General features: G+C 38.4%; 1 protein-coding gene across 4 annotated transcripts; it reads left to right on the forward strand.

Annotated features, from left to right (window-relative positions):
• Positions 1 to 2,905: 2,905 nt before the first annotated feature.
• Positions 2,906 to 18,502, forward strand: EDARADD (EDAR associated via death domain). 4 transcript variants are annotated; one of them, XM_057389723.1, is made up of 6 exons: positions 2,906 to 3,024; positions 5,935 to 5,996; positions 7,200 to 7,239; positions 10,121 to 10,242; positions 13,056 to 13,101; positions 15,562 to 18,502. In XM_057389723.1, exons 1-6 carry the CDS (start codon positions 2,994 to 2,996, stop codon positions 15,936 to 15,938), a joined length of 678 nt encoding a protein of 225 aa, XP_057245706.1. In that variant the 5' UTR covers positions 2,906 to 2,993; the 3' UTR covers positions 15,939 to 18,502. The 4 variants fall into 4 exon arrangements, with proteins under 4 accessions (XP_057245706.1, XP_057245707.1, XP_057245708.1 ...); XM_057389724.1 differs by having other exon boundaries at positions 5,938 to 5,996; XM_057389725.1 differs by having other exon boundaries at positions 2,907 to 3,024; positions 10,154 to 10,242.
• The last annotated feature ends 4,188 nt before the right edge of the window (positions 18,503 to 22,690 follow it).

Genomic DNA, 22,690 nt, shown 5'->3' on the forward strand with positions numbered 1-22,690 from the left:
TTTTTGCTGTTGGGATACAGCAATATTTTTCTGGAGAGGAATATATTGTCCATGCTTTTGTCTTGTGCTCAGAAGGGGGAAGCCCCTTGAGATTGTGGATTAATTGCTATTTCAAACCATAAATTCTCCAGTTATATATTACCAGATATTTGTAGATCTTTGAGAAAAGCCTCTGTCCTCATCAAAGATGGCTGGGGTTTTTGATGGGGCCAAGAGAAGTGAGATCTGCATAGACTTGATTTGTGAAAACTATCTGAAATCATTAATTCTGTATTTGAGTGGCAATTTACAAAATCCTGAACTCTTCCCATTACGGTTAGTGATGCGCGTATTGTAGTTTATAGGGTTATACCGAGGTAAGATATAGATTACTTAAGTCTAGAAATTTGATGAGAAAATCAGTCCAGCATTCTACAGAAGGCCGTTGCTTAAACTTGTCTTATGTGGACTTAGCTTTTATGATACAGTTTTATTTAGCTTTGCCAAAACAATTCCTGGCTTTCTGCACTGGTCAGCCAGTTAAGTAACAAAGATTTCTACAACACTCATTAAAGAATAATACAAGAACAGGCATGCAACAGTCAAATTAATCTCTACTGCTAACAGTGCTCTAGAGATGTTTGTAAGTAATTGCAGTCTCCTCCTTCAGTACTGTGGAAAAAACTCTTAAATTACGAGGAGTAATCTAAGTATTAAAGCACTAGTATTATCTAGACTATTCTCTTTTATTATTACATTTCATTATTTTGAAGAGTTCTTCATAAATAATTTGTTTAAAATCTGCTGCAAAKTGGAAAGCAAATGTAATTTATAGATATACTTTTTAAAATACATTATTTTAAACAACATTAATCAGCTTTGGCTGCTGGCACAAGTGTCGTTCCACTTAAAATATTTTGTTATTCTTTACTGAAATAATTTTTTCATCCTATAGTAGGAAGACTTCAGGTTATAAGTTATGAGAAGAGCAAATGCCATGTTGGTTGTAAAATCTGGCTTAACCCACAACACCAATGTTTTGTAGCCTTCTCTAGTTTAGAGCCATCTGTGTAACAATAGTACACTAGGGATATTTTGAAGGAAATCAATGGATACATTTTTATGTAGGTTRTAAATACATTTCCCCAAAGATTTTGCAGTCACTCTGTCTAGTTTTGGGGTTAAAGCCAGTAGTTTTTGAACAACACTCAGAGGAAATACATACATAGAAATCCTCAGGATAATATTGGCATTTGTTCTATTGAAGCATAAATCAGGCAGCTTTAAAATACAGAGAATTCTTAGCTCTGCTGTGGCTATGTCATTCCTCACAGTWATGGAAGAGACTCCAATTATTAGTCTATATTTGTGCAGATCTGTGTAAATAAAAATACACTTTTTCTGCTCTCAGACTAATTATCCACCACTAAAAACTGTGCCACTAAGGAAATCTAGGGAAACACAGAATCAGCAGTTTTATTTCTAATTAGACTAGTCTAATTACACTTTAAAAGGTACTACCCTTTTAAACTAGCCTCTATTCTTTGAGAATGAGTTTCAATATTAATGTGGAAGAAATGAGAATCAGCTGACACCTTGAACAGTTGGACTCCAATGAAATGCATAAAAAAAATTTCTTTGTTTTTTACACATCATGAATTGCAGAGGTCTCAGTCATCTGTTAGCTGTACCTTGGAGAGTAAGATTTTTAGAAATATATGTACATGTTTGTGTGTTAAAGCCAATGGCAAAGCCTCCATTTATCTCAGATGAAATAAGGATGATGCTCTGAATCTTCTAAATATCACGTTAGTACTTTCACCCATAGGATGATTCAGAGRTACATCATAAGAGCTCTCCTCTCAGGCTTGTTCTTTTAAAGAATTCTCAAATTCAGTAAGAGAATCATTGAACAACATTAATATTACTGATGTTAGCAAAAAGCCGAATAACAGGATGACARCTACTGTTATCAATTTAAATTCTGAAAATAAGAGCAATTTAATCTTTATCTTTTTTAATTATTATTTGTAACATGCACGAGAGATGGAAAATAATCCATGGAAAAGCACTCAATTTTAATGCTTAATGGACCAAAGGCTACTTTTAGTTATGCCAGTGTAAGCCAGCTGGCTGAATTTGAGCTGTCTCAGTGCAACGGAACAGAATCTGTCTGTAAATTTACCTCTTTCATAAAGAGGTGGCTCACAAATGTGATCTTTAGAATGGCAAATTTTGTTGTGCTGGCTTCTTTTGCTTGCATTGCACAATAAATAGCAATACATAATAGTTCTTACTTAGAGAGTAATGTCATGGCCAGACCCCATTTAAGAAGCCTGTATTACTTTACACTGAAACCGTCTGTGAGAGAATTTGCCAGCGATGACAGTCGGGTCTCAAATCAGTTACATCCGAAAATTTAACAGCGTCATGATAGCTGATGTGTCTGTAGCATAAGAGGACGAATTTTAAGTATCTGTGAGAAGCCGGKGAAGTTTATGATTGTTGCTTTGCAGCACTTGCGTTTGTAAACTCTGTCCGTGCAGGCTGAGCCACCTGCAGATGCACCTTAAGCCCTAATGGAGATCGCCTTTCTCTGTCTGAGGGCAGTGATTTAAGCGCGTAAATGTCCGCAAGAACAGGAGAGCGAGGACTCGATTGCATGTTGTTGAAGTAGCGCACTTTTAGGTCCGAACTAGCACTACTCGACGAGCTGTATATGCACCCCGTGYCTGTGTTCTCAGCGAAACACGGCGTTTTCACAGCGGAGCGCCTCCCGCACCTCCGTGCAACCCGACGTATCTGCGGGAGCTGGGAAATGCGGGTTCCCGGCGAACGCGCTTTCTATCCCGGAGTGTGTCGCACCGCGACGGGCAGGGGTGGGACCGCCCTGCCTCGCTCCGTCCCTCCCGGGAGCGCCCTACCTGTGGCGGGGCGGCGCAGGAAGGGGGCGGCGCGGCGGGGCGGTGGTTCCGGGTGCGTCGCGCTCCTCGGCCCGGGACCCGCCGTGCCCCATGGCCGCTCCGCAGGACCCGCTGCCCCCAGGTGAGGCCGGCGCCGTGGGAATCGGGCGGGCGGACGGGCGGGGGTGCCCCGAGGGGCGGCGATCGCTGCCGGGGCCCGCAGGGGTCGGGGACAGGCGATGCGCGGGGTGCGGCCCGAGGCGCCCCTCCCGGGCCGGGCTGACCCGGGGCTGCGGCTCCCGGGAGCCAGGTGAGGAGCGTAGCCTCGGCCGGGTTGAAAAGAGTTTGTTAGKTGCTCCCTTCCCCCTCCGCGCACGCTAATTAAGTATGGTTGTAATTTATCATGTGCTCTGCTGATGTGATTTAGTGCAACTTGTCTTGTCAAGCCTGCTCCGGTATTTAGCGTGTAAGTTAACAGCATATTATAAAGACCTTTTTAGAGACGTTTCCTTAGAATTCCAGAGTTCGGGTGGCTAAAAAAATCCACATGCATTAACTTAAATAGGTAATAGTGCAAATGACTTTTGAGTACCTCACCTGTGGTGTGCCAGCATACAGATTTTCCCCTGCCTATCTGCTCAGACGGAGGCAAAGTTTTGAGTAGTTAACAATAAACAAAAACGCACAAGTGCCGATGGACTTAGATTTTTTCAGTGAACGGAATATTCTAATGTAATTTGCCATATTTTCGCATCCTATTCTAATATGAAATTCACAGGCCTCTAGTCAAAGCAACATTTATATATGAGTGTCATTGAAGGGTTCATCTCTATGAACAACATTAGTGTTAGGGTGATCGCTTGTTTAAGTTGTGCTAAGTTAAGGTATTAGTGTTTATGTCCAGCCTTGGTGTGTAAAAGGTCTTGCATTTATGGTTGAACTGTGTAATTACAGCCAACCTGACATGCTTCAATCACTACCAGTGGCATCAAGATTGTGTTATAGGGAAAAACCATAACAGAAGGGAAGACCTGCTACTACTTAGTACTTTGTGAGCCCCCTCTTGTTTAAAGGTCAGAATGCTGAGGTCTCTAAAACTCACTTTCAGACTTCTTCCCAATGCAAGGATGAAAAGCAGAAAAACTGCACTGGTAAGTGCAGAGCATTGCAACCCCATTATAGTAGCAGTATTGAACAGAGAAAAGGTGGGGATTGGTACAGCTCTGCTGCTCTTCTTGCAGACTGGCAGAGCTGTGGCAGCTGCTTAGCAGCATGCAGGTGCTGTGTGGCAGAAATGAGCTTCAGGAGCAACCACTGAACCTGATTTACGTCTGTCTGAGTCAATGTGCACATGCTGATTTATGTCCATCTGAGTCAGYTCTCTTGTGGCTCCCTGCAGAAGTGTGGGGAAGTAAATGTGGTCCAGTGTCTGTATCCTGTCAGTGGCAAGTATGGTAGTAGTGTTTTTCTGAGGGATTTCAGGTAATGTTGTTATGAAGCTGTCTSTTAAAGTAACCATGAAATCAGTCAGTCAGATGACAGCTTCATTTCCTGTTGGCCTTTCAGCATGCAAAACTGTGGATGGGTTACATCTGAGATAAACAGAGAACTTTCCTCCCTACTGCATTGTGCACCTGTGTCCGGCTGTATGACATGAGCTGCAGAATGTTGGYGGAGATGCCTGTGGGAAAGAGAGAAGGGGCATTCTAATTGCCTCATTCACARTAAAATACTAGCTCTGTGCTTTTCAGATTAACTGCTTATTATCAGTGGTCAAAAAGATCTGCAGTCCAATAGGTGGAGTCTAATCTTAGGTAYAAATACTCATACACATATATGCCACTTACAAAAAATCTTGGGACTTGGTAGTGCTCTGCAACCTGAACAAAACAATGGAAGTTAACATTCTTCATAAAGARCTAGTAAAGAAAGGGAAGCAATTGAGGTATAGGGAATGAAATACAAATTTTAAATACTTCTCAGGATGGATGCTAAGCMAGAARGATGCAGAGTCATAGATTCCCATGWCTGTATTTATGTGTGAGACCTAGAAAGCAGGAGTCAAAGGTACCACACTGTAACCCATCACCTCTTGTAGAGATACCCTTGGGTCTTTCAAGTCCTCRTTTAAAATTCCTGTATTTTCTGAGCTTCTCCCATTTTTCCAGTGGATTAGATTGTGTAAAATAAGTTACCAGTGTAGAAATGTACCTTGGTGATATCTTGGAGATGTAACAGAGGATAGGGGACAAAGCCCTTACCATAATTACAGTGGACAGGTTCACCAAGCATGGACATTCTGTGGGGTCTGCATTCATCTACCTCAAGGCTCCTCTTACAAGGGAAAAGGGAAGTGCTGGGGTTTTGTTTTGTTTTGGTTGGTTGGTTGGTTTTTTGCTTTATTTCTTCTTTTAATTCAACTAAGAATCTGTAAGGAGGAGCTGAAAGTCCTTCAAAATAAACCAAGCATAAGGTGCATGCTTTGCCACTTGGTTTGARTGGAAAAACAGTGAGACTAGGAATAGGATATTAATATAGTTGAAGTTTATAGTTCTTTTGCATACAAATAATTAGTATTTTCCTCAAATGTATTTTTATTAGTATTTTTTATTTTCTATTTTGATCTGGTGTTTGTTATAGTATTAATTTTTGTTGTAGTGGGTATGTTTGTTTCCTGTTTGAATTATTTCTTTGAGGAAAAAATGGAATGCTGTCAATAGGAGAACAGAATTTAGCTTTTAAAAAATTATTGGATTTTATTATTTTTTGCTGAAATGTTTTGTGATTTTTTTTCCCTAAAAATAATTTAGGATTTTCATTTAAGTCCATCTTTTGTTAGCTTAGAGTTGGTTTTCCTTGTTGCATGTGGCTTCTCATCTCTCTGCTAGTAATTCTGATATTTTCCAGTTTGTCATGTTTTCGTGTGGAAATACAATGTAATGCATGTAATGGCTGCATGGTTGTGTTTTATCTTGGTGAGACAAAGAAGAAAAATATGAACTGGCAGAAATACTTTGATTATTATGGGTTGATAAAGCCTTCTTACTTCCAGCAGATCATGCAGCAAAAGAGCCAGTGGAGGATACGGATCCAAGCACTCTTTCCTTAACAATGGTATGTGTTTCTGATCTAGTGCAGTGTAAGTCATTATAGCTCTCTATGGTTATGTTGTGTGGCTGTGAGGTAAAACATTCAAGGATGCTAACTCAAACTGTGAGTGAATATACAGGATTTAGTTTATCTATATGATTGCACAAACAAACATTAATTTACTATCCTGTGCAGTTAAACGGTAAATGAAAATACCAACAGGTGCATCAGCTGAATTGGATGGTAYCAGTGAAGCTGTCCACGTCATAACCTCCAGAGGCTGTGGCAGTGCCATCCCTTTAATTTAAAAAACCCCAACAGTTGAGAAAAACTGGTGCTGRCGTTCTTCTGTCTATACAGTTTGGAGGGATAAAAAAACCCACCTAGGGCTTACAGTTTCAATGGTACTAAGCTCTTATTCCTTCCTGCAGCTGATTTGAAGCCGTGGAAAGGCAGGACCCGCCAGCAGTGCCTTGGGCAGGCGCGGATGAGCCTCGGGAGGGAGCAAACCGCTCCCTCTGGTGCTCGCTGCCGTACGAGCACCACTTGTGTGGGGATCTCAAACATCCCAGTCTCGTGCCGAAGTGGGARTAGAAGTAATAAGAAATTCTATGAAGGCTTTTTAAAATGTGGTTTTCTATAAAAGCTGTTGCTACTTTTACATAAGAGTGATGGTCATAGAGAAGGAGGTTAATTTCAGGTATAATAGTAAGTTATAACACACCTGGGAATTGGTAGCTATCTCCCTAAACTCAGTAATGACAGCTTACACCTTAGTGGCTATTTAAATTTGAAGCAGAAGGGGAAAACATTTCTTTTCCTTCAATGCAGTAGCATTTTATTAAAAGGTGAATCTGCTAAAAGAGAATTTGAAGTAATCTCTGTTCCWCCTGGCATGTATTACCTTTTCAAGATTATCTTTCTACTTCAGTATAAAATTGCTTTTCTAATCTCTGCATTTTCACTAAAAATAGCTTTAAAAATGTTGGATCAAAGCAGCAATCTCTATTACTTGTTCATGTGCTAATCAGTAGTGTTAATAGCATCTCAGTTTCCACAAAGTGTTACTGTATCTGATGGTGAACAGATCAGCTAGTAGCGACTTGAGAGATACAATTATAATTATGCACTTATAAAAATGCATTTTATAAGTATATAAATACTCTTTCTCCAGCACAATTACACTCAAAATAACACACATCTCTGTTTCTTGCCTTTCTTTGGCAGACTGAAAAATATCCTGTCCAAGACACAGGAGTACCTAAAGGTAAGTATTGTGAATTTTGTTTATTCAGATATCATTGATCTGTGTTGTTACATGCAATAAACCTGTGGTATTACCCAACAAATTGAACTGCTCTTACTTTTCCTATATATTTATATTTTAAATGTAATGCCCTCTTCTTTATTTTTAAGGTCAGTTTGGTGTGTACATCTAACTTTTGAAATTTCCTTCCAAAGCTTGGTTTTGATCTAAAAGTCAGTCTAAAACGATCATCAGAAGATCTGAGTTCTCAGTCTGAAAGGAAAACAGTGGTGTCATTGAAAGACAGGGTTCAGACAACAGACGGTAGAGACATCATGATGTTAGAAGGTGACTTTGAAGGATTACCAGTGCCTTCAGGTTGTTAGAAATACAATCAAGAAATACCTTGCAGGTCTTTTGCCTCTGACTTCATTTGCAGCCTTAAAACCAGTCAACTATTCATCCTGTCTTTACCTTCAGCAGGTGTTAAAACCATCTACTGGGGAACCTGCTATTAGGTCCACTCTGCATAGGTTCCTGCCTCTCCTTGCTGAAAATGAGCGAGGGAGTGCAGGTTCTGAAGTCAAATACATGGATTACACAGTGTTCATATCCTCTTTGTTTCCTTGACACATGGGGTATTTTTTTTGTTGTCATCTCAGGCTTCACCATTGACTTTTGTCCAGGGAATGCACTGGCAGGGGTTTAGTTGAGAAGCACTCTGCAGGTTGTGTGTTCTCCATCGTGTGTTGCACAGCAGRTCTGCAGTGGGACAGACACAGGAAACCAGGCTAGTCACAATGGAAACCTCTGCTGAGCAGTGTGAGCAGTGTACCACTGGGGTTAAAGGAAGGTTGGAGATTATTCTGGTCCTGAGGAAGCCAGACAGAGGAAATAAGCATCTTCTCAAAAGTGCTGCTCAGCAGAGAAGGATAATGTGGAATGAAGACTATTTGAAGTCATAAACTAGTTTCTGTTTATTTGCAGGCAAGTGGTTTTGTCCTTCAAAATTGTTTATTAGCACTAAAGCAATTACACTGGAACCTTCTTTTCCATGTTCTGGTTTTATTTTTCACTTGTGACATTAAGTCCTCCTCAGAATTAATTAGRCAAATTCCTAAATTTCACATTTGTTAAGGTGGTTTGAAATACAAAATTGCGTATTCCAAATGCACCTAATTTAAAAGGGAGAGCTAAGACATAAGTAGAAAGGTCAGTACTTTTTGTAAAAAGGAAGTAAACTTGGTTTATATTTAATTTTCATTTTTACTTCCTCTTACTAAGTGTAAGAAGGTACAATTGCTTACATAGCTTGACATTTCCCCTTTGAAGCTGAATATGATATTAATACCTCTTAAAATTTAATTTTTTTTCTGAGAATGGCTTTTCATAGCTATTTCTATAAAAATGCAGGTTTAGACATACGAGTCTGTGAACTAAAAATTGTAACAGATGTGCTGGTCTGATTCTGCATAACACAGTTATGTTTGCTTCAGATTTAATGTTTGAACAGACAGTACATTGGTGAGAGTAGCTGTCTTTTGCTTCATTGGTCAATTAATTAATGGGCCATTTTGGAGCCTTAACTTATTAAAGCTCTTGGCACCCTTTACCAGTTATGAAATAAAAYGGAGTTGAGGGAACTTTTTATCTTGCTGGGGTAATCTTGGTATTTATAATGATTTGATTATAATTCTGCCTCCACTCAAATATAGAACAAATTTCACACATTGTTTCCACAGTTTTGATGCATATGCTCTCCGTTTTCAGACAGACTTTGTTTTCCTTTGGGTTTTTTTGTTGTTTTCTCTGGAACTACAGTCATACAGTCATAAAAAATAATGATGTTCCTTGCTAAACATTGACTCTACCGGGGTTGAAATATCTTTGAACAGTCTTACAAAATCAGAAAACAAGGAAAATAATATGTTTTTTTTTTTTTTTCTTGCAAGTGTAAGGATGAATTCTCTGATTCAGATCAATTTCTTGAGTGAGATAAGAAAATATGGCTTCTTTATGTTATGTGATGATTCATAAAGATAATAAAGGTTCTTCAATGAGATCTTACAATTAGACAAACAACAAATGGAAACATAGGAGCTCTACAGATGTAGTCACCCGCATGGAGCATTCTTGTATATGAAAACATGTAGAATATAACCCTRTATGAGCTTGTGTTAATGCTTGGTCAACACCTGACTCAGGGGAATTATGCAAAYGGTTTGATGAGGAGGACCTTACAAATCATACAGAGTGAAATTTGTCCATTTGCACAAGGTTCACAAAGGGTTTATGTATCATTTTTATCCCATTTTGAGGGCTGAAGTGGTGCTTGAAAGGTTATTGGAGTTTGTCCTAGGGAATGCTGTTCTTTTCAGTGGACTCCCAGGGCAGTTCATAAACACATTTTGAAATGGATTATTTCAGCTCTTCAACAAATTCCTGTGTAGTAGAAATCAGTAGGATGAGTCCAGTTCACAAAGGGGTACAATAAAAGGTAAATATTTATGCAGTACATATTTTAACTATCATTTGAAATATGATGAGAAAAGCAAAATAAAAAATTAAAGTGACTTGTGAACAGTCATCTTCAGCCTATTTGGATGTATTGGTTCTGTTAATATTCTACAGTCAGCTTTCTGAAAGCAGAACATGACTCTTCCTTTAAAAATAGTGTGGTGTTTGTTTAGAAAACAACTGCTACTCTAATCTCTGCAAGGATTAAATTTGTTCTCACAGTCATGCTCTGCAGGATTSTTACAGTCTCTGCTGATTTAATATTTTGGACTTTTAATCTAACAGTTCCCAGTGTTTGATCATGATACGGARTTAAAGTTTTTATGTTAGACACCTATACTATAATTTATGTTTGATAGTCTTACTATTTGAATTTTTGTTYGAGTGGAAGACCAGTATTTCACACTCTTTGCCTTAGATGAGGAATATCTAACAGACCAAGTTACTTTGGAAATTGCATCTGTGAACATCAAGACCCTTACATCAGATTCTGGCCTAATCCAACAGGTAAGAAAAATGATACTTGMACGTGAACTAAGTTGTTGCTGTTAGTTAAGTAATTATGTTAATAAATAAATACGTTTTCAGACAATATCTGGAGACCTCAAAATTACTCAGTAAAACAGAGCAGAAATTTGCTTTATTTTCAAGAGTTCATTGAAGGGAGCTTTTGTGGAAAAGAGAGAAAAAAAGATTATTTTATCATTACCTGCACTTTTTAGTTTAAATAGGTGTCAATCAATGCATAGATGCTCTGAAGAAAAGCCAGCAAATAGTTAAGGCATCACAYATACTGTCCCTCTTTCCTGGTGAAAATAAAGCCAGGGCAGAGAAAAAGTGAAGAAATAAGGAAGCCTAGATTTTGCCCTTAGGGAGGCATTTGATTGTTTTGCTTTGATTTTGGGACGCTGCTCTTCCYGTAGTTGAAACACTGTCCACTTTTTGTGAAATCTTAGGATTTCYGTAGGAAGGGCAATGCTGAGTGACTCCCATGCTCCATGGTTGCCATCTTTCAAGTAAATGTTATTTGCTGAATTTCAAATTGATTCTCTTTGGGTGGAGCAGAAAACTTGAAGAAATGAATGAGCATTTTCCAGCAAGATGAAGAATTAAAAGGAGTTCCTAATGTCAGAGTCCCAGCTGAATTGCATTAGAAACAAACGTGGGTTTGGTATGCATGTTACAGATGATGGAGATACCTGTTCATTCCCATCATCAAGAAGAGAGCATTTATTGGCAGCTTAGAATCCCTATAAAGRTAATTCAGTATATTAGGRTGTTAATGGTTSCACAGAGCTGGAAAACTTTCTGCYTACCTTCATACTGTACACAAATTTRTCACTTTGATTAGACCTGTAGAGGATGATTGGATCTTCATTGTGGGCAAAAAATATTCTTGCTTAATGCCTTCATTTCCTGGGCAGTAACACTACATTGTCTTATTGCAATTACATTACAAGAAAATGATCTTGAATAAACCTGAGTGCATCTGACTTGATAAAAGTGGATAATGACTGATCGGTAAAAATAGGAATTTTGAAAACAGATGCATGGCACAGGTAAGTATTGCTGCTTTTCTTTGTWCTTTTTCCAGTACTACCCACTCTTGTTTTTTATGCCTCATGAGGCATGTATAATGACATAAGGACACTTAGATATTAGCTTTCACAATAAGGTTTGAACTTTAATGAATTGATAAAGTCTGGGAAATGAAGGTCAGGACAGCAGTTAAGTGAACAGTATCTGCTTTTGCTTTGCCTTTTTTTTTTCTTTTTAGATTTGCTTGTTTATTTCTTTTGAAGTAGGTCTCTGAGGAGGCTGAGCTGTGTTGCCAAGTTCCTTATTCTCCCCAGTGAGTTACCCTTTTGGGAGTTTGCTCGTTGAGGCTCAGTAATAACATTCTTCCTTTTTAAGGAATTTATGGGAGTGGAGACAATTACTGTAATCAGGAACTTCAGATTTAATTTTTCTTAAACTTCAGGTGCTCAAAGGTTGCCATGAAGGCCAAGTTTGTGTTTAAAAAGCACTGTCCAGATAAAGCTGGAAGTAGGTAGAAAAAGAAATACTAGAAGGTAGAAAAAGAAATACTAGAAGATAATGGCAGAGCTTATTCAGTTGAAATTAGCATGTGCCGATGTGCCGTGTTAGATGTCTCTTGAGCAGAGACCAGACATTTTGATGTTGCATGTGTGGTCTTGCAGTTTCCAGGGATTAAAGAAATGCTGAAAACASTATGCAAATTTTTCCTTTCTGAACAAAGTCTGTAAATATTTTGGAGAGAGTTCACCTTCTTTGTAATTAGATTGTAAATGTATGCAAGTTCACCACAGCAACTGAAACTGTCTSTATTCTATTTTTAGTGGATTTCTTAGTAAAGAAGGTGTAGCAGGTAGGACTAGAGTATCTTATTACATGATATTGTTACCCATGTTTGTATGCACAACCTGCAAAATTAAGAAGCCTGCTGTTACAGTTTTGGAAGAATGACACAATACAAAAAGATCAACAGTACTTCATTGCAGCTATCTAAGGGGAAAAGCCCCTTCTACTTTCATCTTTAAATCCTCTACAGAAGAAAGCTATTTCACCCGGCTCCCCATCTGCATAGTTGAAGTAAAGGCAGCTGCAGTTTGCCRCAGTTCTACAATCAAGGGGTTGTCCTTCCAGTTTTTAGGTGTTGCTAAGTAGTAGGATTGAAATGTTACGAAGTGTGTTAGAGTCTTAGATTGCTAAGTATTTCATTATCTTTAATTAGCACTCAAAAAACACTGAGGGAATGTTAACTTCAAACAAGAGCRGGGTTAGATGTGAGCCTCAGAAATGTTTACGTCCATCTGTTGTTTATAGAAGCTTCCTATGTATGTAAAGAAGTTTGTAAAAAAAACCCAACTTCTCCACTTCACCTAGATCAATGAAACAATCCCTTACTGCTGCTTGTTACAGGTAAAATTCTTGGTTTTTACTTTGCAAATAATTTAAAAAATCTTTTTAATCAAACCAGATGAATGAAACAGCTGTTGAGGGTTTAAGAGAAAGTTACTCAAAAGGTGCAATGATATAACATATCATTAATAAAAATGTTGTTGTTCAGTGAATACAACCAACTGGGCAGTTTTATGAGCAAAGCATGGAAATGCTGCCTGAAAAGACTGCAGATCAGTAATTCCTCAAAACGATATGTRTGTTCCCTGTTTGACTTTACAAGTAGCTTGGGATTCTTTTAAGTAATCTCCTGCCAGTTGTAAATTAGTCAAATACTTTATTCTGGTGTTCAATTACATTGTTTTATTTTGACTTTATATTTGTTTTCTGCTTTATAGCCAGAAGACACAGACACACAAAACCATACTGACAAATCACTTTCAGGTAATATGTCAGCTTTATTGTTCTAYGTATTTTATTCCTAGGTTTTATTTGTAAGGGGTTTTTAAAAAACTGCTATTTGTCATAACAAATAACTGCCTGGGTAATTAGTGCGTATGGAGCTCATTTCATTACCAGTGTCATTTACACCTTCCCCTTTTTTTCTAAGAGGATGGCAATCAATAATGCAGACAAGACAAAATTTGTAAGTTGGGCTTTCCAAATACATTTAGTACATCTGCCTTTAGAAGTGATATGTAAAGAGCTGTTAGGAGAGAGCAGAAGCTGGCAGAAGGCTCTGAGGACTTATCCCAAAATTGTGTAAGTTCTGCTGGGGAGGAGGGTATGTGTGTATGATATACAATTCTCTTAGTCTAACAGTAAGAAACTRAGAGTTTCCTATTAGTAAAGAAGGTTGTCCTAGCTTTGTCATGTAGCATTGTCGCATAGCATTAGGATCATGCAAGTAGTTGGGTAGGTCATCAKTTGCTTGTCAGTGTCTAACACAGGGGCTTCTTAGAAAACCAGAATTCTTTATGATGCTTTTGATAGCCTTGCTGATGGTATAGCACAAGAAGCAGRTTGGTTTAGTTTTGTTTACTTTCATCTGTGCCCTTTTACAGAGTGTGTTCTTTACCTCTTCTTCCCTGTTTCTGTTGGAGGATAAAACTTACTCTGCCATCCCTGCCAGAGTAAATAAGAGGGCATTCAGATAGAGTGCTGTCCTGTCCTCTAGGGTCAGCCAAAAATTTTATTGGATTATATTCACTTTGCCTTGTTTGTATAAGAAAATGKTGGTATGAATGAAACAAGGAAGTTTTGTCTCACTTCAGCAAGAGTTTAATGTGCRCAAGAACAGAAGTGTTAACATACCTGCTCCTTTAGAACATTCATTAGAACAGCTGCAAGGCCTGTGGAATACCTGTGATCAAAGATGTCACCAGAACATATTTCCCTTTAACAGGGAATCTGAGTATTTGTATGAAGTTATGTGTGTGCAACAATCTTGTTGCTGCATGTCCTAACTTGTTGAAAACTTCAGAAGTTGTCCTTGGCCTGCTAAAAAAAGAGATCTGATGAGCAATATTACAAAAATAACAATAACCTGTTCTTTCTTCAGAAACAAAATACAAATGCCGATACTATATTATGGAATTTTCACACAATCTGGCAATAATTACTGAAAATAAATTTATTTWAAAAAAAAGAGCCACAAAAACCCACAGACAAACAGCCTTAATGGGTACTGTTGTCCTCATGAGTAGATAGCACTAAGTTCCATATTTGTCCCTTGCCAGGGATACTATTCAGGCCTCTGATCTAGTGCTTGCAAARTGTGTCACTGTTTTCAGTTGTTTTTAATCAATCTTTTCATTATTATCAGCCCCTTTTTCAGAGTTTCACTTCCAGTAGGACTAGTTACTCCCCTGTTTTAAGCTGTACAATGAGGCTGGAGCCCAGAAACCTTAGAAAATGCTTCTAGGCTGTGTCCATTATCTACTATTTGGACATACCAGATTCTCCCTGCTTTCAAAAAGGAGTGGGTAGAGATAGGGTCGTATCTGCAGCCAAAATACTCAGACCATGTCCTACACTGCTGCAGTGTTGGAGATCTTGGTATTAGAGTTTGACTAGAGGTATGACTAGAACTGGTTTGTACATGCTTTTATGGGTTATTAATATACTATAGTCTGATAGAACCACATTGTTCTCAGTTTTGGGGACATACTGACTATGGTGTGTAGGACATTTCTAAATGGCAATTTTCAGTATTTGATGCAGATTTTAGAATATATCACTACCTCTTTCCAGTAATTTGTTATTTTTATTTTTCTCACAGATGGAGGAGTATGTACTTTATTCCTTTTCATGATGTACATTTAAAATAGGCTTTGTTGTTAGAACAGGGACAGTTATTATTGTTAGAGCCCTTACAAAGGAACATTTCTACTTTTTCATTATGTGAAAATACTAGATGTTAGTTCTGTCTGGAGCTGTCAACAGAGATTCTTCTCTGCAGGTACAGGTATTGTATGTGTTATGAAGTCAGCAGGTCAGAAGCACAAAACCTTTTCCTTTATTCTACGACACAGGTATACAAGATGCACGGAATGCACGGTTATGGCAGATTCAAGGAAGCTACATTGTTCCAAAAAACAAAAAAGGGAACTATCCTAGCTCACACATTGAATCCTATGTCTTTTCTATAAAAGTATAAATGTAGTACTTTCAAAATTACTGTCCTTTGGATTAAAGCCTCTGAATGTAGTGAAGAGAGAAGTTTTAGAAAGTTAATTTTCTGACTTCTTCATAAGGAAAGGCATTGCATGTTGCTTTTCTGACWTTTTCAGAGGAAATTCACGGCAATAAAATGCTCCTCAACCCTTTGCACCTTTGACTTCTTGTTCCTGGTGAAATCACAATATATTCTAATTTCTTCCTGTGTAATGGTTTTCACTGCAGATCTCAAGAAAACCTGCAAGGAAAATGTCACATGCTCCTTGTGCTTATTCCGTGCACCGACCATCAGTGACATGCTCAATGATGAGGACTTGTTGTACACAGTGAGGCTAAARCTGGATCCCTGCCACCCAACAGTGAAAAACTGGAGAAATTTAGCAAGCAAGTGGGGGATGACTTATGATGAATTGTGTTTCCTTGAACAAAAACCCCAGAGTCCCACCTTGGAGTTCTTGCTGCGGAATAGTGACCGGACTGTGGAGCAGCTGATTGATCTCTGTAAATTTTATAAGAGAATTGATGTTGTGAAAGTGCTGCTGAAATGGGTGGAGGAAGAATGGCCGAAGAGAGGGAACAGAACTTACCAGAATGACTTCTAGGTCAAAGAAAGTTGTTAGTCTGTATATGTTAAATGCTGGGACTAGCTACCACTAATACACTGGAAGTTTCCCTTGCAAGAGAGAGAAAGCCTGTACTGAGGGTTTGTATACTGTGTAAGCTTAGGCTTTATCTACTGTATACACAAATGTATGCTTTGTGTCCTCAGGGTTGCAAAGATAACCTTCCAAAAGTGGATCAAATCATTCAGGTTGTGTTCTTGAGTTGGCAAATAACTTCAGTTTTTTTGCTGCTCTTCAGAGCCTTCCTAAACAGAAGAGGAATGAAAAGGCCAGACTACTTGTTTTAACTGCAGCAATTGTGAACCATATCAGTTGTGTGCTGTTGCCATTGGGAAAGTCACAATTAGAAGGCAAGTCTCTTGGCCTTACTTGCAGCCCTTCCACAATTTTGTATGTTCTACCTAGTACAAGGTGAGGTGTACTATTTTTCTTCCTTTTTAGTTGTTTTTTAAGCTTTATGACACTGTCTTTGGCAGAGAAACACCTCAGGCAGCAATTTGGATCTGCATGTTACAACTAACTGAATGTTCAACATCACATTTAAGCWAATTAAGTCTCTTTTATGAACAACATTAGACATTAAACTATAACAGATGTTAAACAAAATAATTACTCAYATGGTATGACATCATAGGGCATATATTTACCCTAAGAAGAAATCATGCAATTTAGAGAGATTTTTAAACTCATAACCTGTAGATGCCAGAAGAACCAATTAAAAGGCTTTATGTTTAAAATTACTTTCCAAAGGTTTAAAGATGGTGTTCACTCTGAGTGCATGAATCAAATGCCTCCCATTTTGCAGTGCATCATGACAGCACCACGGGGTATCCTTAGTATTGACTGTAACTTCCCTTTTCACAAGTTTTCTTTACTGGCTTGTGGGATGGCCTACTTTCTGTCTCACACAGAGGTAGTTGCACACTTGTGTGAAATTAGCACTATAYATTAATTAAAGCCACTCTAATGGAAAGTTAACAGCTGAATTCACCTACAGTCCAGGTGGATGGTTATTAAGGCACTTACAGTGGTTTAGACTGGTGTTTTTTTAAAGTATTTTGATACTCTGAATTACACTGTTTACATTTTAAGTATTTCAGAAATTGGCCTTTCTCCTACCATTCTTCTGACATGTGAGACTAGTATGTACATAGATGTATATACCAAAGCACTGGTCAAGATGTGGGGCAAAAGTAGAATGGGGTGCAGGTTGATACACTTTACTTTTCTTGAGTAGAAATAAGAATTATTAGTAAAGCTGAGGTAAGTCTAGTGCTCTATACTGAGTTTCTTAMTGTAAGAGATTGAAAAGGGACCTCTAGTGTTACTTTACTATAGATACTGAGTGATATGGTCACAGAGGAGCTCGCAGTAAAGACTAACATTTTCARTGTCAGGCACTTGTTCTGGGCTGACAAAATTAACTATTTTTGTAGTGATTTCARGAAACTGAAAGTCTCGTTTCAATGTGCAGAAATTGACCTACATTTGAGGTTTGAAATTTTAATTTTTTAGATTTAATTTTTTTAGAAGAGACTGGAATTTGTAATAAATCCTTTTAACCATTCCTCAAAAAAAAAAGCTGCTACTCTTTAGAACTCTAGTTCTCTAGCTATATTTTAAGGAGGCGATTTTACTACTCTGTCTTGTTGGGGCTGCCGTTCAAGTGTTTCGTGGTGCTCTTCTAGGARCTGCAGTTTCCCTATAGATGTCTGTCAACTTGTAACTTTTGCAAATAATCTTCTGTCTTCAGTTAGATGCACTAGGTTCAGCTTTGGGGACTACTGCTGTTCCTGGGCTGCCTGCTATTTTCAGTTCTACAGAGCCATCCACTGCCTACCTGCAAATAGCTCATAATGCAGCTTGTCCAACATRATTCCCATGCCTTGGGCTGACTGCATGCATGATTTAGGATCATACATCTGCGTGTTAAGTTGTTCTGAGTGACGAGTGCTGACATGTATGCCCGCAGCTTTTCCTTCCCATAACATACCACAAGTATATCTGTGTGGTATTATAAAATGCTCTGCTTTGGTAGAGCCAGTCCAGCTAGGAGCTGGAACCCTCACCTAAGAAACAGAATGGGAATATGAAATGATGCAGTAGCATTCCTGAACCAACATGTTCCRGTGAAACCTATCCCTCTTCCTGATTTCTGGCCAAAACTTGTAACATTTTGAAAAAACTTCTGTCTTGTGAAAATGAGTTTGATCCCTTGAAGCTCTTGAAAAGTCAGTGTCAGCTGCAAGAGATCATATCTGATGGAAATAAAGCTGCTGCTGAGAGTTCCTAGGTGGGTTCTGTATAAATTCAGCTCTGAAGGTTGAAAATGTTAGCCTTAAACTTCACCATACACTGGATTACTATACTTGAAATACTTTTTTTTTTCTCTTTGTATGGCATCAATGGAGATGTACGCAATCTTTTTTTAGTTTTATATCTATTTGTGAGATATTGATTCTGAGTGTCAATTTATTCTTTTGTCCTCTGTTATAATGTATACTATTTCTAGAAAAAATATAGATTGTCAATGTTTGACTTTATTGTATTTGTTTTTATTACAGCTAGGAAAACAGATGTTTTCCTTCTCACCAGCCACCTTGGAATTACTAAACTATCAATTAGTTGTGCTGTGTAAAAATACCTCATATATTAAATTCAAGGTGCCGTAAAGCACTTACATTTGCAACAGATACTGCTGTTCAAGAAATGAAAATACTTCTTTTTAATCTTTTCCATATGAAAAATTAGTTAATTTTGATAAGAYGATGAACAAAGATGTTTATCTAGAAACTTGCAGCTGAGTTACTGATTAAGAGAGGTATGAAACCTATACAGGTTGAACTTTTCCTGAACTAATAAGCAATCTGATACTGGACACTAAAAAGACTTTACTAGGCTATCAATTTTGTTCCATTATATCTTTCTCCTATGCCTGTGTAAGACCTGCTCTCCCTTCAGGGATTTCCATTTTTTTGCCTKCCATCTCTGTGCCTGCAGGATGATCACTGGCCTTTGCCACCCATTTTAGCTTCTATGAAGCTGCCCATATCACTGCATTATTTCATTGCTGCAACCTTATCTAAGATACAATGAGCTTAATAACCATTCTTCAATGGAAAAGTTACGGTGCTGTGCTCCAGGAGAACCTAGTTTTCCTGTGAGAACAGCTATGGGGTATCCCCAGCAAAAGGTGACAGGCTCCAGTTTCCTTGCCCTCTGCATGCATTTCCATTGGATCTGTGGAGAGGAATGCAGGGTGGGTTTGGGAATGTCCTTTGCAACCAGCCATAAAGGATAGGGGTAGTCAGCATGATCCCAGATGCTTGATTCCAAATAACTTGTAAAACTGTAAACCAGGCTTCTTCCTGGACCACTTTTGAAAATTGGAGAGCTGCAACTTGGCCTGGGCAGTGCTTTGTGCAGGAGACTGATTATTTTTCAYTGTCTCAAAAGGCCTCCCACAGTTCCAAGTCAAGCTGTTACCAAGAGGAAAGAAATGTAAATTCTGCCTTATTTTTAAGCTAGGGTAACACCATTATCTTGTGGCCAGACATACCTGGAAATTATTTGTCAGGCAGCAGAATTGTTTAAACAAGGTCAAAGAAAGWGCATGGCATTTGTAACTGAAAGAGCAACCTACTTGTCTAATTTTTGCAGCAGATCGTGTTCTTCTGTTGATGAAGGAAAAGCAGTTAGTTATTCATAACTACTTCCAATATATCTTGTAAATTTTAAATTTTGGCTCAGTTTTGGACAGAAGGGCAGAACACCATTAAATGAGGACTTGYGCTTTCTGCCTGTTTTGACAGAAAAGTGCAAGAATTCACTTGGAGAGGTACAGTCTGTAGTGCTTGCCTGTATTTTAGCCAAGGACTGGGACTGATTACATCTTACAAGAAATTGATGGCAAAGAGAAGTTGACAGCCTTGGGAAAGGCTTGCTGTACCCTCTGTTAGGGTACTAACAGTTGGGCATACTTACTAGTTTGTTTGATCTCTGTATTTTACTTTTGTACAACAGTCATTCTTGGTTTCAAAGGCAGGTCATTTGAGGAAATGTATATTTGTTATTGTGGTAATGAGAGTTGCCTGAGATTCTTAAATGAGAAAGATAGAGCAGTGCAAGTCTTGTTAGGATGGGATCAGCAAGGTTTTGGCCTTTCTGAACTCCACCAAAAGTGGAGTTGGTATGTTGGATTTTTTCAGGCTTTGTTTACTGGCCTGCACAGAGTTATGAAGGTGAGGATTAAAATTATAGAAGAGATGAAAAAGAAGTAGCTTCTGTTGGAAATAATTGGTGAGAAATAATCTCTATGGTGTTAACTTACTCTTCTTTCTGATATATATGTACAGAAGTAGTTCTCGCCTGAAATCTTAACTACATCTTTCAACTTTTTTTGATGAATTCCAGAAAAAAGACCAAGTGTGTTAGTAACTTGGATAATAAATGTGTTCTGTGTATCTCTGTACAGCTTGAGATAGATACACAACATATTCACATGAAAGTGCTTTTAAAAAAAATTGTAATGAGTTTGCTTCAAAATTACCCAATATTTACTTTGGGAATGTATTTTGCCTCCAAAAATAACTAGTTTTATGTTGCTGATGACATAAAATAAATGGRCACAGTTAAAAATTCCTTAACCRAAAGAGCCAGGATAAGTAAGGGGTGYCCAAATCCTTACAGTAATAAAAGTATCTGGAGTTTAAGGTGAGAATTTATTTTTGTCTTTGCACTCGAYGTATGTGAGCTTCCCTTACTTCAGTTCATTCACAATCCCATGAACAGGTTTTTTTTTGTCCTAATTTACTTTTGCCTCTGCTTTCTCTGACCATCAGGAAACAACTACCATCTCGTGGTGAGAGGTGATACTACAGCCCTCGCTCTTCTCCCTTGAAAATGCAGAACTGAGAGCAGGTGAATTAYCTGTAACTGCAGAGACCCACCAGAGAGATCCAAGGGCAACTGCAGTGAKGATGATGAAGGTGTGAAGGGGAGTTCTAGAGATCTTGGGTTTGGTGACAGTTTGTAGTTTGGAGAACATACAGCTTTTTCTTTTGCACAGAGGTTTGATGTTTCCTGGTTTTTATCTACCTAGGTAGGCAGGGACTGAATCCYTAAGTGCAGATCCTGGCACAATCACCTGGGGCGTGCCGCAAGGCAAAAACAAGCACTGGTTTGTCTTGTATCTATTGCAGTGCAAATGAAGCAATTATCCTGGCTACTTCTAGAAACCTAGATTGTCATTTAAAAAAGAAGGGGGGATTATATTTTAAGAGTTATATGGCCTATAATTGATTTTCAAAAGGACTAGTGACTTGGTATCTCATTTGTCTTTTGGCCCTCATAATATCTTTTCTGTAGTTTGCTCTTATGCTTCTCCTCTCTTTGCTTTAACAARCAGGCATTGCAACAAAAAATTAGAATTCTTGTGAGTTCCTGAGGTAGCAGCAGCATTTTACGCTTTTGAATCCATAAGACCATTTAAAAAAACACAACTTTTTATTTTGTTCCCTGTGATTTATAAGCTTTAAACTGAAAACTGGAAGGTCTGAATGATCACTGGAGTTAAATAGTGACATATCAAGGAAGAGTTATGGAAGGCCACTGATACTTGTAGCTAAGTAAAAGCGGAGCCAGCTGGGCTGTCGACTGAAATTTTCATGTTGGTGTACCAAGAGGTGGTGACTCATGTCCTCTTTGAATCTAAAGCCTTTCAAAAAAAGCTAGGGGAATATTTTCCATCAGAAAATGATGYAATGCACAAACAGCTCCTCTAAAACCATTTCAGTCTTTTGAAATTGTATGAAGTCCTTAGGCACAAAATGTCTGCTGAACAGGACAGTGTGCTGGAGGCTTTACCCCTGTGGCCTGTACACAGTATTAACTAGAGAAAAATTACAGTTTTTCTAGTAGCACACAACATTATAAAAAATTAGCTGAGAATAATTTCCATAGCCAGGTTTCTTAATGGAGACTAGTGTTTATTTGTGTCAAGTCTAGGGAATTCCATTATTGGTGGAAATCTTGTAATTGGAACTGTGCATAAAATACCAGGCCAAGTAAGTGTGATTATGTATGTTTTCACCTTGATTTTGGACCATGGTTTGCTACCCTKGGAGGTACAGATTATAAGCTTGGCATCAAGGACAGGAGGTCTGCTTGAGAAGTCTCTTCTGAGGAAGGAGGATAACATGTAGCCATGTACTTTATGGCACTGTGCTGAAAAGGGAGAGGGATGAGGTAGCAGGAACCGATAACTAAGGCAGCTAGCAGAGCCAGAGTACTGCTGAGGTGAGCAACTCACAAAGGACAGAGCAGCTTGTAATGCTACTGACTGCTGCAGGYTGGATGCAACCCTGTTGCCCAGCAGGGAAGGCATCAGCCTCTGCTTTGGAGAAGTGCAGATATGAGATGAGGTGCTTATGGCAGGAAGAAGGAGCAAACATAGCAGCTCCTTTACCMAGAAATTACGGAAGGACTCAAAATAATCTGTGGTTATCCTCTTTGTTTTTTATCCAATAAAGTGGTGTTTGTTAAGCCATCTTATGTGGGAAGTATGTGGGAAGAAGTTAAAAATTGYCTAGGCATCAATTTCGTTCACTTTCCCCATATTTTTGAATGAGCATGTTATTGGCATGGCTTGTGTTGCTGTTAGAAGCTTACACTGAAACATGGTACAGTTGTGCAGRTGATTAAAGCAAGCTGTATCAAATCCAGTTGCGTTG

The sequence above is a fragment of the Malurus melanocephalus genome, unplaced genomic scaffold, assembly GCF_030028575.1.
Source record: "Malurus melanocephalus ecotype Western Australia unplaced genomic scaffold, MMel_1.1 scaffold_19, whole genome shotgun sequence".
In the NCBI taxonomy this organism is placed as follows: domain Eukaryota; kingdom Metazoa; phylum Chordata; class Aves; order Passeriformes; family Maluridae; genus Malurus; species Malurus melanocephalus.